This window comes from Aplysia californica, unplaced genomic scaffold (genome assembly GCF_000002075.1).
Source record: "Aplysia californica isolate F4 #8 unplaced genomic scaffold, AplCal3.0 scaffold00124, whole genome shotgun sequence".
NCBI classification, from domain to species: domain Eukaryota; kingdom Metazoa; phylum Mollusca; class Gastropoda; order Aplysiida; family Aplysiidae; genus Aplysia; species Aplysia californica.
Window position 1 is genome coordinate 405,376 of NW_004797394.1, and position 17,690 is coordinate 423,065.

At 47.1% G+C, this 17,690-nt stretch overlaps 1 protein-coding gene across 1 annotated transcript in view; it reads right to left on the bottom strand.

The window, feature by feature from the left end:
* Positions 1 to 2,771: 2,771 nt before the first annotated feature.
* LOC101864682 overlaps positions 2,772 to 17,690 on the bottom strand; it is a 76,926-nt gene continuing 62,007 nt past the window's right edge. The window contains exon 3 of the mRNA XM_005096238.3: positions 2,772 to 11,808. Within this exon, the coding sequence (XP_005096295.1) occupies positions 4,336 to 11,808 (7,473 nt within the window). The 3' untranslated portion in view covers positions 2,772 to 4,335. The remainder of the gene's footprint in view (positions 11,809 to 17,690) is intronic.

Genomic DNA, 17,690 nt, shown 5'->3' on the forward strand with positions numbered 1-17,690 from the left:
CTCCTCCTCCTCTTTCTCCTTCTCCTCCACCTCCTCCTCCTTCTTCTTCGTCTTCTTTTTCGTCTTCGTCTTCTTCTTCGTCTTCGTCTTCTTCTTTTTCTAGTAGTAGTAGTATAAACTAATTTTCAAAATCAACAATCATACTTCTTGCTTCGAAGTGTTAAACTGAAGTCGGTGGTGCTGATGTCATAAGCTGAGACTTATCTCCTTCGTCTTTGTTGACATAAAATATACTTTGGCGTTCTTTTTTTTTCATTCTGCTATGGGCCAACCGGGACTATGAAGGAAGCAACGTTTCAGAAGACACACCAAGATACTCGATATCAATTCTTTCCTCATGGGAATCGAACTTAGGTTTTCTACATGCAATGGCGTGCAAAACACCTCATGAAAAGGACATAGCATTTTAGAACACCAACTCCTCCTACCTCTTCCTCCTCCCCTTCTCAGCACAGTCAGGACATATTAGGTTCATACATGTACAGTGGACTCCGCTTAAAGTGAACTCTTTGGGTCCAGAAGAAAGTGTTCAGTTTATCCGAGGTTCAGTTTAACCATTGTGGTAGGTTGGAGGCCTAGAAACAGTAGGTACGTGCAATGGTGGGTCTAGGGTGGAGGTGGAGGGGGGGGGGGGGTGAGACAACACAGCGGGCGACCCCAGACTAGAGCTCTTTCTTTCTGATTGCCGTTGTCAACATCGAGCTGGGATTGCCTGCTGATGCCCGAGGCATAGAATTTGATTTTCATAGCATTGTGACAGTAACACGGTCGGTCCGTTCTTCGCTTTCACTCATTTTGGGCGATCACTTTATCCGATTTCCCCATGAAACCGGTTTATTTTATTCACCATTTTTTTACTTTAAAAAATAGCGTTTCAATCGGTACCACAGAATATCGTTGACTTTAACCGATTGTTAAAATAAAAACGTGTTCACTTTAGGCCGACTCCACTGTACTTCTATTAATTCAAATAAAACAACATTTAAATTTGAAAGGTCAAAGAAGTTCCAAAGCTGAGCCAATAGAAAGGCCGACTCCTCATGTAGGTGGTCTCTGAGTTCGATCCCAAAAGAGTCCGTTTTTCATTCTCCGCCAAAAATATTTTAGAGAGTGAGTGGGCCACCATACTTGAGGTATATGACGTACTTTTGGGATGAAAAAGTTACGCTGCCTTCAAACCTTAAGCTTGCCCTCCGAAACAGCGCAATGTCATGGCAGTCGCTTTTCGCTAATTAGAAAACTTTCGCTCCATGGACTGCAGTCTACGGCATTATGATAATATAAGTCTTATCTTTCAAACCAGCATGGTATAGGGAAACATACAGGAAAAGTATGTTTGGTAGAACCCAGAAAACATACTCACAAAGCTACCATAGAATTGCAAAGTTCTATCTGACATTTTCGGCTGTTTTGATTTACTAAGACCAAGAGGCCAGAAACCAACTTAAATGTTCTGTCTTTTCTATCAAAATCGTAAGATTATTCGGAGTCGTTATCAAGATATTTAAAGAATCGCACTCCAGAAAGCTTGATGTATACTGAAACTCAATATTTTACGTCAAATTGATCAAAACTAGGTTCTGAGCAGATAGAACGTTGTAATTGTAGGGTAGCGATATGTGGAGGACGTCAAAATATGCACTGTGGATCAATATAATATTCTAAATATTTTAGTTAGAGCTTTTCGGCACTTGCAGCATAGTTAGGTCAAATAAGCACCGCCGGGTGCTCAGTGGATAGCCTGGTGGACTCTTGAGCACATGGCTCTGGTTCGAATCCCCAGCGGAGCCGACATAAAGGTAGGCAGTTTGAGGAGTTTACAAGAGCCTCCATCTGCTTGTCTTGGTGTTGTTTTGTTTGTTTTCGTAAGGTTTTTACAGCGCTCCCAACTGCATGAGGTCATATGAGCGCCAAGGGGTGAATGTCAACAGAGAAGTCCAAACAGGGAATCAGGCTTACTCTGCTCATCTCTCTAGCTTCAACTGCACAAAGTCTGCTTCGACTATCAAGGCACCCCGGAAATGGCAGTTCACAAGAGACTGACAAACATACAAAAGAAGTAGATGAAAAATGACGATAGTAAGGATGAGGAAAGAAACTTCAGCAGTTCCACCTATGCTGTTCCGGCAGAGTATGAGCATGACATTGATAAATAGGCCCATTTACAATTCTACTGTGCACAAGAACATGTTAATATCCCCCATTTGGTAATGGCCTAAAGACACTTCAGTCAGTGGCTGGTCCCAGTTCTGGGGGTGATGTCTTGGTGTCATCAAATATTCGGGCGTTACGTCATGCCCATGCCATATCCCAGTGGTCCAAGCAAAAAATCTGCTAGTAGTAGTAGTAGTAGTAGTAGTAGTAGTAGTAGTAGTAGTAGTAGTAGTAATAGTAGTAGTAATAGTAGTTGTAATAGTAATAGAAGTAGTAGTAGTTCTAGTAGTAGTAGTAGCAGTAGTAGTAGTTGTTATAGTAGTAGAAGTAGTAGTCGTTGTAGTCGTTGTAGTCGTAGTAGTAGTAGTAGTAGTAGTAGTAGTAGCAGTAGTAGTAGTAGTAGTAGTAGCAGTAGCAGTAGTAGTAGTAGTAGTAGTAGTAGTAGTAGTAGTAGTAGTAGTAGTAGATCATCATCATCGCTTGTAGTGTACTCTAGGTCGTTAGGAAGTAGGCTCTTAACGCAGCACAATTATTATTTTAAACAGACAGCAGACAGACAAAAAAACCATACGGAACACCTTACAGGACAAACCATTAAGAAAACACGGAGGTCTAGCGTATTTACCTTATGGCATACAGATAGCCCATTTATTAGCCTTCTATTTGTCCATATCTGTCCATAACAAAGGCACTTGACAAATCGTTGCAATGAGAAACACAGTACAAGTACTCACGTATCGATACAATACACTACTCAGTAACCGAACACGACATTGTTTTTGTCTGGCTTTCGGTTGCACAAGTAATTTAAATGTGTGTTTATTGCATAAGGCATACTGGTTTTGACATATTATCGTTTACATGAGAGGCTAAGAAATCGTTATACAACAATAACCAGCGGTCTACACTCTAATATTGCACGTTTTGTTTCATTCATTATAACAGTACAACATTTGCCCAAATAGACATCAGCAAGTCATGACACCTTAGCAAGGGAGTCACATACCACTACAGGAAGTAGTACTTTCAAAAGTATTTACATTTCAATAACACCTTATTATAATATTCTCATTACCAAAAATTTGCTCAGCAAAAATTTGAAATCACCTTCTTTAACAAAGTCAGAGAACATTATACGCAGCAATAACAGTAACTATAATAAAATAATAATAATAAAAAAAATAAAAATAATAGTAACTATAATAATCGCAACAATAATATATCATGGTATTTCTCCTACAATAGATAGTATTTTTAAAGAAGAGAAAGCTACATGCTCTATGTGTAAGGCATACAACTGTCAACGTTAGGCATCTCCCATCAATGTTCTCTCATACTCCCGACACAATGTGCTCAGGATCTGTCTCTATCTACTTGCAAACAACATCCATGACTATATTTCACAGAAGCATACACCTGTGTCTTACAGCTACCTTATATATATATATATATATATATAAATGTGTAAACACTATACATATACACAACAATCACAGCACACAAGCATGGGCCATATCTTGAAACATTTATACATTGACTGTCATTCGATGAGGGGGCGGGTCGAAAGAGCGAAACAACGTGCACAATCAGTGTCACAGTAATGTTTTGGTAAGTGCCCCCAAGGGTAAACGACTGATATGTGAACAGGCGTACATAGAAACCCAAATAGTTATTGTTCAACAGTGTGCTTACATCAGTGCGAAAAAAGCACAATCACATGAAGGTTTAAAAAAGATAAGTAATAGGGGAAAAAGAAAAAGAAAATGTAACAGAACTTTCAGTAAGAAACGCTTTCCGTACTAGAAACTGGAAAACTGGTTTTTTTTAAAAATAAAAATTATTATAGTTCAGTAGTCCAAAGGCGAGACATTTCTTTTCTGTTGATTCTTGTTTATGTTCCACATAAAAATAATGTGCGTAGATCGAAACTTTGTGGCAACTGTTCATGAAAACACGTTTCAGTAATTGCCTATCATAAGACTGCTGGAGTCATGTCATTCTTTTTTCATATTCTAAGAACACTTTATTCCAAATAATTGAGAGAGCTGATCTTAGCAGATGCGGCGATATGCGTAATAATATGTAGACAACAAAAACGACTCTACGTTCGATGTTACATATGTTAGGCAGAAACAGATGTTAAGATCAACTATCTAGCTGTACCACGACATCAGAGAAGGATCAGCTCTTGGGTTTTGGGTCCACTTTAAAGACGACTTCACCCAGCTTCTGGGGGAGTGCTGGTTTGTTGAGAGTTATCACCCCTGTCTCGGAGCGGAAGGAACGGCCTGCGGTGACGTCAGGGTTCACTTCGTCCACTGATGCCGACTTCCGGAACCGGTCGATTCTCCGGAGACGAGCCGGGTCAGCGTCGTTGTAGCAAGACATGAGCTCGTGGAAGCTATGAGGTCTGTCGCTGGGGCTGAAGGTTGACGTGTCTGTCTGGATTCGGCGATTGGGAGGTCTCACCCTCTTCTTCACGACTTTTGGAGAGCCGAGAGATTTGTCACTTTTTGAGGCTGCTGCTGCAGCTGCGGCGGACGGTCCTACAATTTTGGTGACCTTAGACACGACTTTGGGGGAGCTGCAGGAATCTTTTGACGCAGAATCGACAGGGGAATCGGGAGCCTCCACTTTCCCACTCTCTGACTTCGGGAAGAAGATCAGCTTTTCCGGATCCGACGGTTGTCGTTTCCATGGATACTGCGGCGGTTTGCTGGGCGACGACGGTTGAGGGGATGCTGTTCCCGAGCTCAGCTGTTTACCCTCCGGATCAATGACCTTCCGCTCCAGCCCGCGAGAGGCCGGCGATTTCGGAGCGTCACAGGGCGGCTGTTGAGGCGATCTGTCCACAGGAGTCATACGCCGTAGAGCTAGGCTCTTCACTGGCTTAGGGGACCCGGGTTTGTTTGCGCTTTGTTTGACTTCTGACGAAACCTTCTCTATTGATTCTCCTTCACAACCTTCTACAATATCGGTGGTTGTGTCCTTTCCTGTTTCGCTCTGTCCACTTTTCGCGTGAGATTCAGACAACTCTGGCGCACTGGTCGCAGCGAACCGCTTGGAAGATTTGAGTCTGTCGGGGCTGTCTTCTCCCGTAGAGAACTTGTCCATCATGTAAGCTACGCCCATTCCTAGACGCCGCCTCCCGCGGACGCCCCCGCTGGCATTGACGTCAGCGTCTGAGGGGTCAGACTTCTGAGAGGTCAACAATGCTGGTTGTGGCTGGCTGGCTTCTGACGTCAGTGGTGGGGTCAAGTTCACGCTCGCCGATGATGTAGATGAAGAGCTAGGAGCACCGACCGGTGTCGTAGGTACGGCGGGCTGTGGTGCTTTCACAGAGGAAATTTGGAGCTTTGCTAACCCTGCAGTGGCGTTATTTCTGGCTGTGGCTTTCTTCTCCTCTACACTTTCTGATCCTTTAGAGCCGGATACAGCAATCTCCGACCTTGCCATAGATGGGGTCGTGGGGGCAGAGGTCATCGGTGTGACCGTTGGTTTAGCTGCTGTCGGGGGCGGGATTTTCCTCTGATTAATCGGGGTCAAGACAGGTGATGGCTTAACCTCAGACTCCACGGGTTTCGGGTTAAACCTTTCCAACACCTGTTGCTTGACACTGGCCTGTGGCTGGTTGCTCTCCTCCACGTCGTCAACCGCGTCTTGAAACATTTTGGGAGGCTGGATGTTCACATCTAAGTCTACGCCAGCGTTGTAGATGATCTTTCTTGAGAATCTCGGGGATGACTGAGGGGAGATGGAGACGCCGAGTTTTTCTCCGCTGTCTTTGCGAGAAGCGCGGTCGTCCTGGATGATCCTGTTGTCCCTGACGGGCCGGACTCTGGGTCTGTTTCTCACGGCCGGGGGTGGGGTGGAGGCGGTGGGCGGTGGCACAGGGGCGGGCGCCGGGGAGGACACGGATTCTTTTACCGGTGTGGATTTGGAGTAAGGAATCGCCGTGGCGTTGAACTTTGTGTTGGCGCTGACGGTGGGGTCTAAGGACCCTGCTAGTAAGTCCGCCGCGTTTGTTTCTATATCGGGTACGGATTTTGACCGCCCTTTCTTCACAGACGTATCATCTTCGCGCCCAAAATCGTGTTGGAGTTTTGACCTGAATCGACCGCCTCCTTTCAACTTGGAGTCCTGGGGTTTGGGAGCTGTTGCTGGTGGGGCCCCCTTCAGTTGTCCCGATGCCACTGATGACGTCATGGTTAACGGTGCCGGTGTGAATGACGTCATAGTGTCTGACGTCTCCCCTGGCTTGAGGGTGATCCTGAACGTCTGCTTCTGAGTCTCCGGCGCTGTGTTCTCGGGTCTGCCCTTCTCCGCCGCCCTAGAGAACATGTCCGTGGTCTTGTTGACCTCGTCCACGATAGCCTGGAACGACTTGGAGATGATGTCAAACTCCGACTCTGTTTCTTTGTCCACCTCCGCTTTAGACTTTGTTTCAAGACCTGGGATATACACTGAGGAAATCCTCGTCTGCATAGGGCGCAGGTGGTCGGATTTAGGCTTGGGTGCCAGGATAAAATCGCTTGACTTGGTTGGTCTGTAAGGTTTTGGTTTTGTTCTTTCAGGCGGAGCTACAGAGCCCATGTCGTCTGTGTTTAAATCTAAGTTGTTGTAGATTCGATCTAGCTCCGACAGGGCGTCCGACAGTTTGGATTTTTTCGCAGTGTAGTACGCCTCAAACGACTCCGGTTCCGAGTCTTGGGTTTTCGTCTCCGGTGTGAATTTTTTCAAAGAATCGAGGACAGTGTCTAAGCTCTTCTCGTCCGCGCTCTGAAGTCTGGATTTGATGACGTTGATCCTCCTTTCCACGTTCTGGGCCAAACTTTTCAAATCATCCATCGACTCGTTCACTTTCTGCAGCGTGCTGGAGGACGACGTGCTCGGCGTGTCCTCATCCTCCCCGCCAGGCTGGTACATCCAACTTGTGGCCTGGGTGTGGGGTCCGCGGGTGGTGTCCATGCCGCTGTCGCTGAAAGATTCGAACTTGGATGTTCCGTACAACGACTCAGGGCCTGGCTGGTAGGAGGTGGCGCTGAAAGGAGCGAGGGCTTGTTGGATGTCGTCTAAAGCGCTGGTGCCTGGTCTGTAGCTTCTTGAGGGCACGGGGTACGACCTCGTTGGCGCCGTGAACAAAGACTCTGATGTTGAGGGGACAGCTGTAGGTGTGAAGGCCGAGCTCCTAGACTGAGATATTTGACTCGGGCGAGGGTTTATAGGCTTGAAGCTGCTAGACCCGGGCTGGGAAACGATAGGGTTGTAGGCAGATGCTGGCTGCGTTATGACAGGATTGTAGCTGGAACCTGGCTGAGAAATGACTATAGGGTTGTACGCGGGAGCAACTGGTTTGTATGATGTGAAAGTGCTGCTGGCTTTTGTGGGCGTCTCCATCGGGTACTCTTCTGTGTCTGTCTCCACGACGAGCCCGGTGCTCAACAACTTTTGCTTCAACAAATTCGGATCCAGCTCGTAATTATTCCCATTTCCTTGCAGCATCTGCGACTGCCTGTTTTGCTGTTGTTGTGGTCGACTTGTCTGCTGCTGCTGTAGCCTCTGCTGTTGGTAAAACTGCATTGGCTGTTTTGCTGGCGCTGGTTTCTGCTCAGCTCTTACATGTGACAAACCTCCGTTATCATACTTTTTAGCGGCTTCCAACTTAGGGTTGGTAAAGAGCAGCTGGCCTCCTTCAAGCCGCACGCCAGACTGGATTGAATCAAGAGCCGTTTTCTTCCCAGGAGCGGCACTGAGGGCGGCAGACGCTGAGGATTTTTGAGTCTCGTAGGCTAGCTCCAGGGCTTTCTTTTTGGGACTCAGCTGTTTCCTCTCGATGGACGAACGTATGTCCTCTAGAACGTCGTCCAGGGCGCTGGTGGCGCTTGACGTGTTCTTGTCCACTGTGATGGTCAGCGGCGTGATGTTGGGCGTGTACAGAGACTTTGACCTCTGCAGCCTGTCCCTGGCGGACACTGCGGTGGTGCGAGGCTGGGACGGGAGCGTCGAGCTCTGAGGTGCCATCAGCTCGATTTCGTGTTGGGATTTGACAGGTTCGAACCCCACCTCTCTGTCTTGAGACGCTCCTCCTCCCACGCTAAGGTGGCCAGCCATACTGCTAGGGTCAAACGTGGTCATTTCTTCTATTTCCTTCCAAAACGGGTCTTCTGAGAAGGGAATCGTCTGCAGCGTGCGAGCAGTTACCCGTTCGATACTGACAGGAACACCTTGAGTACTCTCGAGGTTCGGAGACCAAACATCCGATTCCTTAAACCGGGTCTGGTATTCGGGTACCATGCTGGTCCAGTCGGACGGCTCGGAAGACTTCTGGACACTGGACACTTTCGTTGACCGACTCAACTTCGCAGACGCCGTGGACACGGACCGCTGGTCATCGTCTGACGTCACTGTGGCAGAGTCGGTGTCAAACCGTCGTCGCAGACTTACGACCGAGTCGGACTTGACGTTGGAAATCTCCTCCAACTCGTCCTGGTACTTGGAGCCCCGCTTTGCCGGGTCTTTGGCGGAGGAACTCAGCCCTGATCTCATGACGACTGGCGTGCACGTTTCGCTACTTGGGTAGCTCGGCATCTGATATGACGTCACCTGGTGGCTGGCGACGATCGGACCGGATGTAGATGACGGAGCAGGCTGGCGATTGGACAACATTTTCTGACGTAAGTCGTTGGCGCTCATGAAGGCCGGGTCTGCCTGGATGGACACAGGGGCGTGGAAAACAGAACTGACGCTCTGAGACTGAAAGCCCAACCTCGGCCCAGCCTGGGGATCCTGAATGACTTGGAAGAATCTGTGGGCGTTCGTCTCAACAGCAAACATTTTGGGAGCTTCCGAATTTCCAGCTCTATTTATAGAACTATCAGAGCTAAAGGATTTAGGACCCGCCACGGTGTAAGGCACCACTTCATTAGGATATGTATTCCCGAAACTTCCTTGTTTATTGAGGAGAACGGACTTTCTCACTTCGCTCGGGAGCATAAGACCTTCTTCATTTTTCTCTTGTATAGTTGACAAACTGACTGGCTTCTTCGTGCCTTCTGCTTCCTGGCCGTCCTGAACCTTCATAAACTTCTCCCACTTCTTGACTCGCTCCGACACCTCTATGTCGTACTCCACGTCGGAAAACATGCCTTTGTCAGCTTGGGGAATCTGCAGCGAGTTGCCAAGATTGGAGGTCAGGTTGACGTCACTGACACAGCCTCTGGCATAGGCGTGCTCAGGGTGAAGGTTGTTGCCAAGGTAACTGGGTACAACAACCTGGGCGTTGAGCTGGCTGTCGGATTTTGACAGGTCATCTCGGTCGAAGTATTCGCTGGTGGGGCGCGAAATTCGAGAACGGCTGTCGTACGAGTACTTCCTCTCTGGTCGTAAGCCTGCGTCCGGTTGTAATCTGTTCGGAGAGTCGTAGGACGCGTACTCGCTGCTGGTCACGCCGCCTATTCTGATTGCAGGAGGGCCAGAGTTATTTCCCATTACTACAGTTCCTGCCCCTCCTCCTCCCATCCTTGTCTGAGGAGATTCTGCAGGAAGTGCGACACGAAACTGAATGCTAGAGTTGGGCTTGACCTGGACAGTCGGGGCGTGCTGAGTGTCGGGCGGGCCTTGACCTGACAGACGACGCGGGTCCGGCAGGCTGGATGACCTTGACACACTGACGCTGCCAGCTTTCTTCAATTTGGACGCTTTGTCTATCTCACTATCCAGGTACTGAATGTTCGACTCGATTAGCTCGTCCAAAGAATCATCGCTGTGCGAGAAAGGGCCCGTCTCCTTTTTCACCAGTTTCGGCTGAGGCGCAGGTCTCTCCGCGCGGTTTGCCCTCAGCCTCATCTCCACGACCTCGTTGAACTGTGTGGGTGACCTTGACGGGACGCTTGAGGCCGCCGACTCGTGCGGGGTCAAGGACGCTCTGGCGTGAGCTGTTCGCGGACTCTGGAAATAAGCGCTGGACTGACCACCTGACACACGGTTAGAGTTATTGTTTACGTTTGGGTTTATGATGCTGACGTTGTTTGGGTAAGAACTGCGGGTGGGCGTGTCCAGTATGGAGTCAGCTGATGCCGCGCGGACGTGCGGGACCACCTCGGGTGAGCTGTTGTACACAGCACGTGCCGTACTCACGCTGGCGTGTTGTTGATCCGGGGAGGAAAAGAAAGACTGACGGGCGGCTGAGAGAACAGGAGGGGGAGGTCTGGCTGGCGGGACTTTCTGACCCTGGATGTGAGACACGGGAGATTGGTTATGGAGTTGTTGGTGCTGCTGTTGGGGGTACGGCCGTGAGGGCGTTGTCGTCTCGAAGGAGGCTTGGCCAACCTTCGTGATGGGTTGGAACCCCTGCCTCTGGGATTGTATGCTGGTGGTGAAAGAAGACTGCATGTTCTGGGATGGAGGGGGAGAGAACGGTGCCCTTGGCTTGACGCTAGGCGACACACCGCTAGAGAACGACTGACGTAGAGGCTCTCTGGGCGAGGCGTACGGCGCGTTTCGCGGGAGGATTTGTACGTCGGTACTGCTAGTGATGCTGGCGGGAAACCTTTGTTTCTCGCCCTGGTACTGCGCTGGCTGGGGGCGGTACGGTTGGTGCTGTTGTTGTTGTTGTTGTTGTTGTGGCTGGGACAGTGGTTGCTTACGTTGCTGCTGCTGCTGGCTAGGGTGTATCTGCCACTGAATATTGTCACCAAGCATCAGATCCTGCGATATAGCCGGAGACCTCGTCTGCTGGCCGAGACCGCTCTGAATAGCCCTCTGACGTAATCGGGAAATCCGCGAAGCCGGAGTATTTTCCTCATCTGACGTCACGGCTAAATTTATCCTCTTTTTTCTTCTCTCCTCCAGTTTTTGATACTTGCTGCTACCTTTACTCCCACTCCCGTCTTTGGAACTAGAGTTCCCCCCACCGCTGCTTCCATCCTCGTTGCCATAGTAGGTCCAGCTATCCCTGGTAGTGGATCTCTGCGACACCCCATTCTCTCCAGACCCACTCATCCGCTTCTCAACATGTTTCGTTTTCTCTGACTTCCTCACCTTCCTGACCATCAGTGGGTTCTTCGTCCACCTCTTGGGATCACTGTCAGAATCAGAATCATACCGCGCATGCGCAGATCTAACAGGAAGTAGATCACTATCATCCGAATCCGGCGAATCTAAATCTCTTCTTCTTCCCCTCACTCCCCCACCCCCATCAAATATCTGCTTCTTCCCTCCTTCCCTCTCGTCCATGGACTGCCTCACTCTTCTATTAGGCCCCTCGCTCCGGGATCTCCTCTTTATCTCCGCTCGATCGAGCTCGTCTGCTGCTCTCTGACCGCTCCCCTGCCTGTCTCGTCTTCCTTGTCTGGCTATTGCCCGCTCAGCCATTTCTCTGACGTCAGGACTGCGAGGCTCACTTCGTCGTGGAGGGCTTCTGGTCTCGGAGGAGAGGTCTAGCTGCTGTCGGTGTTGCTGTTCTTGTTGCTGTTGCTGGCGTTGTTGGAGTAGGTTCAGGTCCTGCTGCAGTTGCTGTTTTTGCTGTTGTTGCTGCTGCTGTTGGGGCTGATCGTGCTGTTGTTGATGCTTGTAAAAGGTGAAGTGTTGCGTCTGGTCTACTGTTGCTGACTGCTGTTGAGGCTTGCCTATGTTGCGCAGCTTCTCGTCAGCAGTCTGGAAACAGCGAACAAAAGATTGGGTTATTCAAAGACCGTTAAAATAATAATAATAATAATAATAGATAGCATTTGTATAGCGCATATCCCCGCTCAGCAGCAGGCTCTATGCGCTTTACACTATATTATTACCCCAGCAGACCATAGAACACTCCGAAACATTCTCAGCTTCCCGGGAAGCATACAGTGCAAGCAGCCGATTAAGCGCTCAAACACTAACAAACTGACATGATCTTTCGCAGTCTATAGCCGGGTACCCATTCCCACCTGGGTGAAGTGAGGAAAATTCGTGTAAAGTGCCTTTCCCAAGGACACAACGTCGGGCCCCTGACGGGATTCGAACACACGACCTTACGGTTGCGAGTTCGAGAGCCTAACCACTAGGCCACCGACGCCACCCATCATCATCATAATCATCATCGTCATCATCATAATCATCATCATCATTATCATCGTCGTTATCATCATGGTTGTTGTGCAACAGGACACTTGTTTAATATTTTGAGCGTCAGTGTCTGTGTGTGTGTATGTGTGTGAGTGTGTGTGTATGTGTGTGTGTGTGTGTGTGTGTATGTAAATGTACATATCCATGTGTGTGAGTGTGTTTTTGTGACTTTGAACAAACACTGTGGTACAATCGACACACACAGACAATGTCACAAAATTCGTTCACACTCTCCAACACAAAGACCTTAAAACCTTACTAAACCGCAAAACCTTACTTAAACCCCCAAAAAACAAAGTCAGCTTTCTGTTTGTCTGTATGTTTCACATTCATGCACCTGTTAATCTTCCTTTTTTCTGTAAGCTATTTCCATTCACGTTGACATCTGTAAGCCATTCCATTTTTCTTTTAGGGAGTACGCACAGAATTATGAAATAAATCCTCTGAACACTGTCTCCTTTTCTATTTCCTGAGCCTCCTGGTGCAATTCCAAGATTCCCAGGTTTCTTCCAAAGTATTAAACCCATAAAAAGTGCTTCTCTCTCTTTTAACCATTCTCCTTTTACTTTGGTTCCTGGCCGAATTCCAAATCCTGGCCATGTTTTTTTCTAAAGTCTAAAAATAAATGACTCGTAGAGTAAAGGGCCTCAAAGACTGAGACAGGATAGGTCAAATATCGTCGTGTACGTAACAAGCCTTGAGACCCACCCAGTACAGACGCGTTATGTTATGGTTACAAACAAAGAAACACAACCACGCACAGATAAACAGGTGGTTGAACTTTCGAGGCTTCCACGTGATTTTCATTTGTCACAGTTTCGGAATGCAGGTAAGGCTCCTAATTTTCACAGGTAGAAGAAGAAAGGAGAAGGCGTGCCCTGAGACAGATAGCTGCACCTTACACAACAACGTGTTGTAGATACGACCTTTTGTCGCCCAGCGTGCCACTCATCCTGTCTCCCCCCCCCCCTCTCTCTCTCTCTCTCTCTCTCTCTCTCTCTCTCTCACTCTCTCTCTCTCTTCTCTCTGTCTCTCTCTCTTCAATCTCTCTCTCTCTCTCTCTCTCTCTCTCTCTCTGTCTGCCTCTCACTCTCCTTCTCGCTGTATTTCTCTCTCCCTCTCTCTCTCTGTATGTCTCTCTCTGTATGTCTCTCTCTCGTTGTCTCTCTGTCTGTCTGTTTCCTCTCTCTCTCTCTCTCTCTCTCTCTCTCTCTCTCTCTCTCTCTCTCTCTCTCTCTCTCTCTCTCTCTCACACACACACACACACACACACACACACACTCTCTCTCTCTCTCTCTCTCTCTCTCTCTCTCTCTCTCTCTCTCTCTCTCTCTGTGTGTGTGTGTGTGTGTGCGTGTGTGTGTGTCCCTCTCTTTCTCTTTCTCTGTCTGTCTGTCTCTGTCTGTCTGTCTGTCTCCCTCTCTCTGATGTCTCTCTCTCTCTGTCTTTCTTTCTATCCCCCCTTCTTTCTCTCTCTCTCTCTCTCTCTCTCTCTCTCTATATATATATATATATATATATATATATATATATATATATCCCTACGCTTTCTCTTCGTGTATCCACACCCCCTCCCCTTCTCTCTCTCTTCTCGAACTTTCTCTCTCTTTCCATTTTTCTCTCATTTTCTCCTCTCTCTCTCTCTCTCTCTCTCTCTCTCTCTCTCTCTCTCTCTCTCTCTCTCTCTCTCTCTCTCTCTCTCTCTCTCTCTCTCCGCCTATCCTATGACATAAGTCTAGTACTGTTAAAGTCTAGAAGTAGACGTAAAAAAAACAAACAAACCCCTATAGGTTCGTAGACAAACAGATCACAAGAGCTTAAAAAAAAGCATTGCAGTACATCTTTACCTAGGTCACCTTAAGTATGGATTTGCTTTTCTTAGTTTTAGTAAGAGTTTTACGGCACTCGCAACACAATAAAGTCTTATACGTGCCGAAGAATAGATGGTTTACAAGAGAGTAGCGTACACAAGAATGACGAAAAAGAGATAAAGACGATAGATGTTTGATAGGAAAGAAGGAGCAAACCACACCAGAGCACCCGCCAACCCCCCACATTGACTTTTCTTATGACGTCGCATAATCACAGAAGTCAGTGGTGTAGCGGTTAGACGCCCGGCCGTAGCACGCAGAGGGCGTGAGTTCGATTCCCGTGTGGGCACGACTACCTCGGTCTGCGATGTTATATATTATGTAGTGTATAAAGTTATCAACCTTTTTGCATTAAAATCAGCGAAAGGAAAACTCACACTCACACAAACACATGATTCAAACAGGCACAAACAAACAAGCACACGCGCTCACTCACACTCCCAGGCAGTTTATACTGGAGAGAGAGAGAGAGAGAAAGAGAGAGAGAGAGAGAGAGAGAGAGAGAGAGAGAGAGAGAGAGAGAGAGAGAGGGGGGTGGGGGTGCGGGAAGAAGGAGAGGGGAAAATAGAGAAGGAACGACAGCGAGAGAGATATGAAAGCCCTTCCCTTCTGCGTCCTAACAACACACCACTTCGGAATTCAAACGTTGATCAAAATAGTTACAAGGTGTCTATTTATAACCCAGCACACCGGGATGAGAAGAATTGTACCTGAACTGGTTTTTTACTCGTCGGCCTGGTTAAAAATTCTCACAGAATCTGGTAAAGCATATGCTACCGACCCCTGCAAGTGGTCGTAAACATTTCATGAACTCTGTGAATATTCTACGCCGCCTTAGAAACAATTGTACTAATTTAGAAGTTGTTGTACTTTAACCCTGTCTAAAAAGTCCAGTCTTGTTTGTGTTGGAAATAACTATTAGGAAGACGGAGAAAGTGGATAGCTTTGCAACTCTGGAATTGAATTGGTGCTTCTCTGTGTGCTAGGCAGGAACTTATCAACTCCCATTTGCGTAGTTAAGACTTCTTATCTTGTCAAGAGAAAAATAAAGAGGGTTTTAAATGATAGCAATAAAAAGTCATTACTTTTTTTTATTTCGACAAAAACCAAGCCCTTGGGAAAACAGTAATGCCTTTTGGTAAATAATGATTCTACAAATAAGAATGTCTACGCTCAGATATAAAAAAAATGTTTGTTCTAAGAAGACTGGGAGCCCGAAAAGTGTACCGCGTGATTACTTTGTTCTTTACATTGCCTAAAGACACTAAGCTGATGAATCTGGTACCCTGTCTTTTAAATAGCCTGTCTTTATGTTAAGTAATTCGAACTTGCAAAGAAGAAACCGGCTGCCTACCTCTGACATTCTCATAAAACTAACCGGAAGAGAAAACAACCTGAGTTCTCTTTCAAAATCCACCTCACCCAAGGCAGACGCAAGACGCATAGAGACAAATCAGGAACCGTAAGTGCCGAAAGTGGTTTCCTTTTTACCTCTCGAACATCAAAGACTCATTCTCCGCTCGTAGCCTACTCTGCTCAGCCAAATGTCAGTTCGCTAAGACCGCACACCCTAGATGTCCCATTAGCCCCCCGTTGTATCTGGAAAATTGTTAACTCGTTGAGAACTGTAGCGTTCTGGTCTCTCGACAAAGCTTGAAGACTCGTTCTGTGATGGAGGACTTACAAAAAAAGCATGGAGTCATCATTCAAACAGAGTAAATAAAAACAAAAGAAGGAAGAAGGAGAGACACGGAGGATGGATGTTTGATTTTTAAAAAAGCAGAAGCAAACCACATCAGAGCATCCGCCAACCATCTATTTTAATTCTGCCTTATTAGTTTAAGTAAAGGCTTCACGGCACTTGCAATACAAAAAGGGCATATATAAGAGCCGAAGATAGGAGTTTTTACAAGTAACATACAAAGAAAAAAGGAGAGATAGTGACGATAGATGATTGATATGAAATCTTGGTACTGATGTGTGTACAATGGTTCACTATGTGCCTTAGCATTGCCTTTGGTGTTTGCCACGTTCTCAGTAGAGAGGCAAGAGGCTTTAAAATGAAACCTCGGTACGGCGTTCGTACAGTTGCAGGACGCAGAACTTAGACGTGTGTGGTAAATGACTCTAGGACATAGAACAGGGGTGTGTGAGGTAAATGACTGTTTCTTTAATGTGAGTGTTTTTCTCCTCAGTTCCTAAGACATAGAACACATGCGTGTGTCGTAGATGACTCAAGGATAATACGTACAGAACACAGCCATGAGTGGTAATTGATTAATGTCTGCTGCACATAGGTATTTAACAGTTACACATGGAAAACAATCGTGTACGGTAAAAGACTCTTGGCCGGACAAAGAACACAGTAGTTTGCTGGTTTTAGTAAGGTTTTACGGCGCTCGTAACTGCAGAAGTTCATATGAGCGCCAAGGGGTGGATGTCAACAGAAAAGTCTAAACGGGGAATCAGGCTTACTCTGCTCACCTCTGTAGCCACAACAGTACAAAGTCTGCTTAGACTATCAAGGCACCCGGAAATAGCAGGTCACAAGAGAGTGACAAATATACAAAAGAAGTAGAAGAAAATGACGAAAGTAAGGATGAGGAAAGAAAAAGCAGCAGTTCCCCATATGTTGTTCCGGCACAATATGAGCACGGCATTGGTCAATCAGCCCATTTACAATTCTATGTTAATATTCCCCATTAGGGAATGGCCTCAAGACAGTAGTGGGTGGTAACTGACTGAAGGACACAGAAGACAGCCGAAGGTGTGGAGGGAATGTTTCTTCAACGTGAGTTTTTACGTTCCCATTGATGCAATCTAGGCTTCCGATCCTGCCTGCCAAGCCCAACCCAGGCTGAGAGGGATACATCCCAGCAGAAAGAGAGAGAGATACTGAATAAGAATTTTCTCCCCACTCTGGAATCGAACTCAGGTCTCCTGCTTGCGACAACAAAGTGCCTTACTGCTACACCGCTCACTCAGGTGTAAATGACAGCCGTGAGAGCTCCAGGATATTTTTCAGTACCAAACTTCGAAAGTATTTCAGACTCTCCAAGTTTCCTTATCAAAGATACCAGCAGAGGAGTTGAAATGCCTTCGTATTCTCTAAAGCAGTGTTTACTAACCGGGCGACACTGCCCATTATTGGAGGGTTAGGTAATTTTGGTGGGCGGTGGGGATAGTGAAAGGGTAGTGACAAGTTTTATTTAGTACCCTGTTTAGAAATACAATGTTTATGCACATGTGGGTGGGTGGAACGAACGTTTTAGCCTATAATTTTGGCAAAAGTTGGCATTGGCTATCAGAAGGTTGTCAAGTACAGCTCGAAAGGCTCAACATCGATGCTAACTCGGCGTCTTTGTTTTTGCCTTTTGTAGCTCTGTAATCCTCCCCACTCCCTATCCTCTTCTCTCAGTCTTTCTCTGTCAGTCTGTCTGTCGGTTCATCTCTCTCTCTCTCTCTTTCTCTCTCTCTGTCCTTCTGTTCGTCTGCCTGTCTGTCTGTCTCTCCCGCTCTCTCTCTCTCTCTCCCTCCTTCCACCCTCTCTCTCCCTCCCCCTCC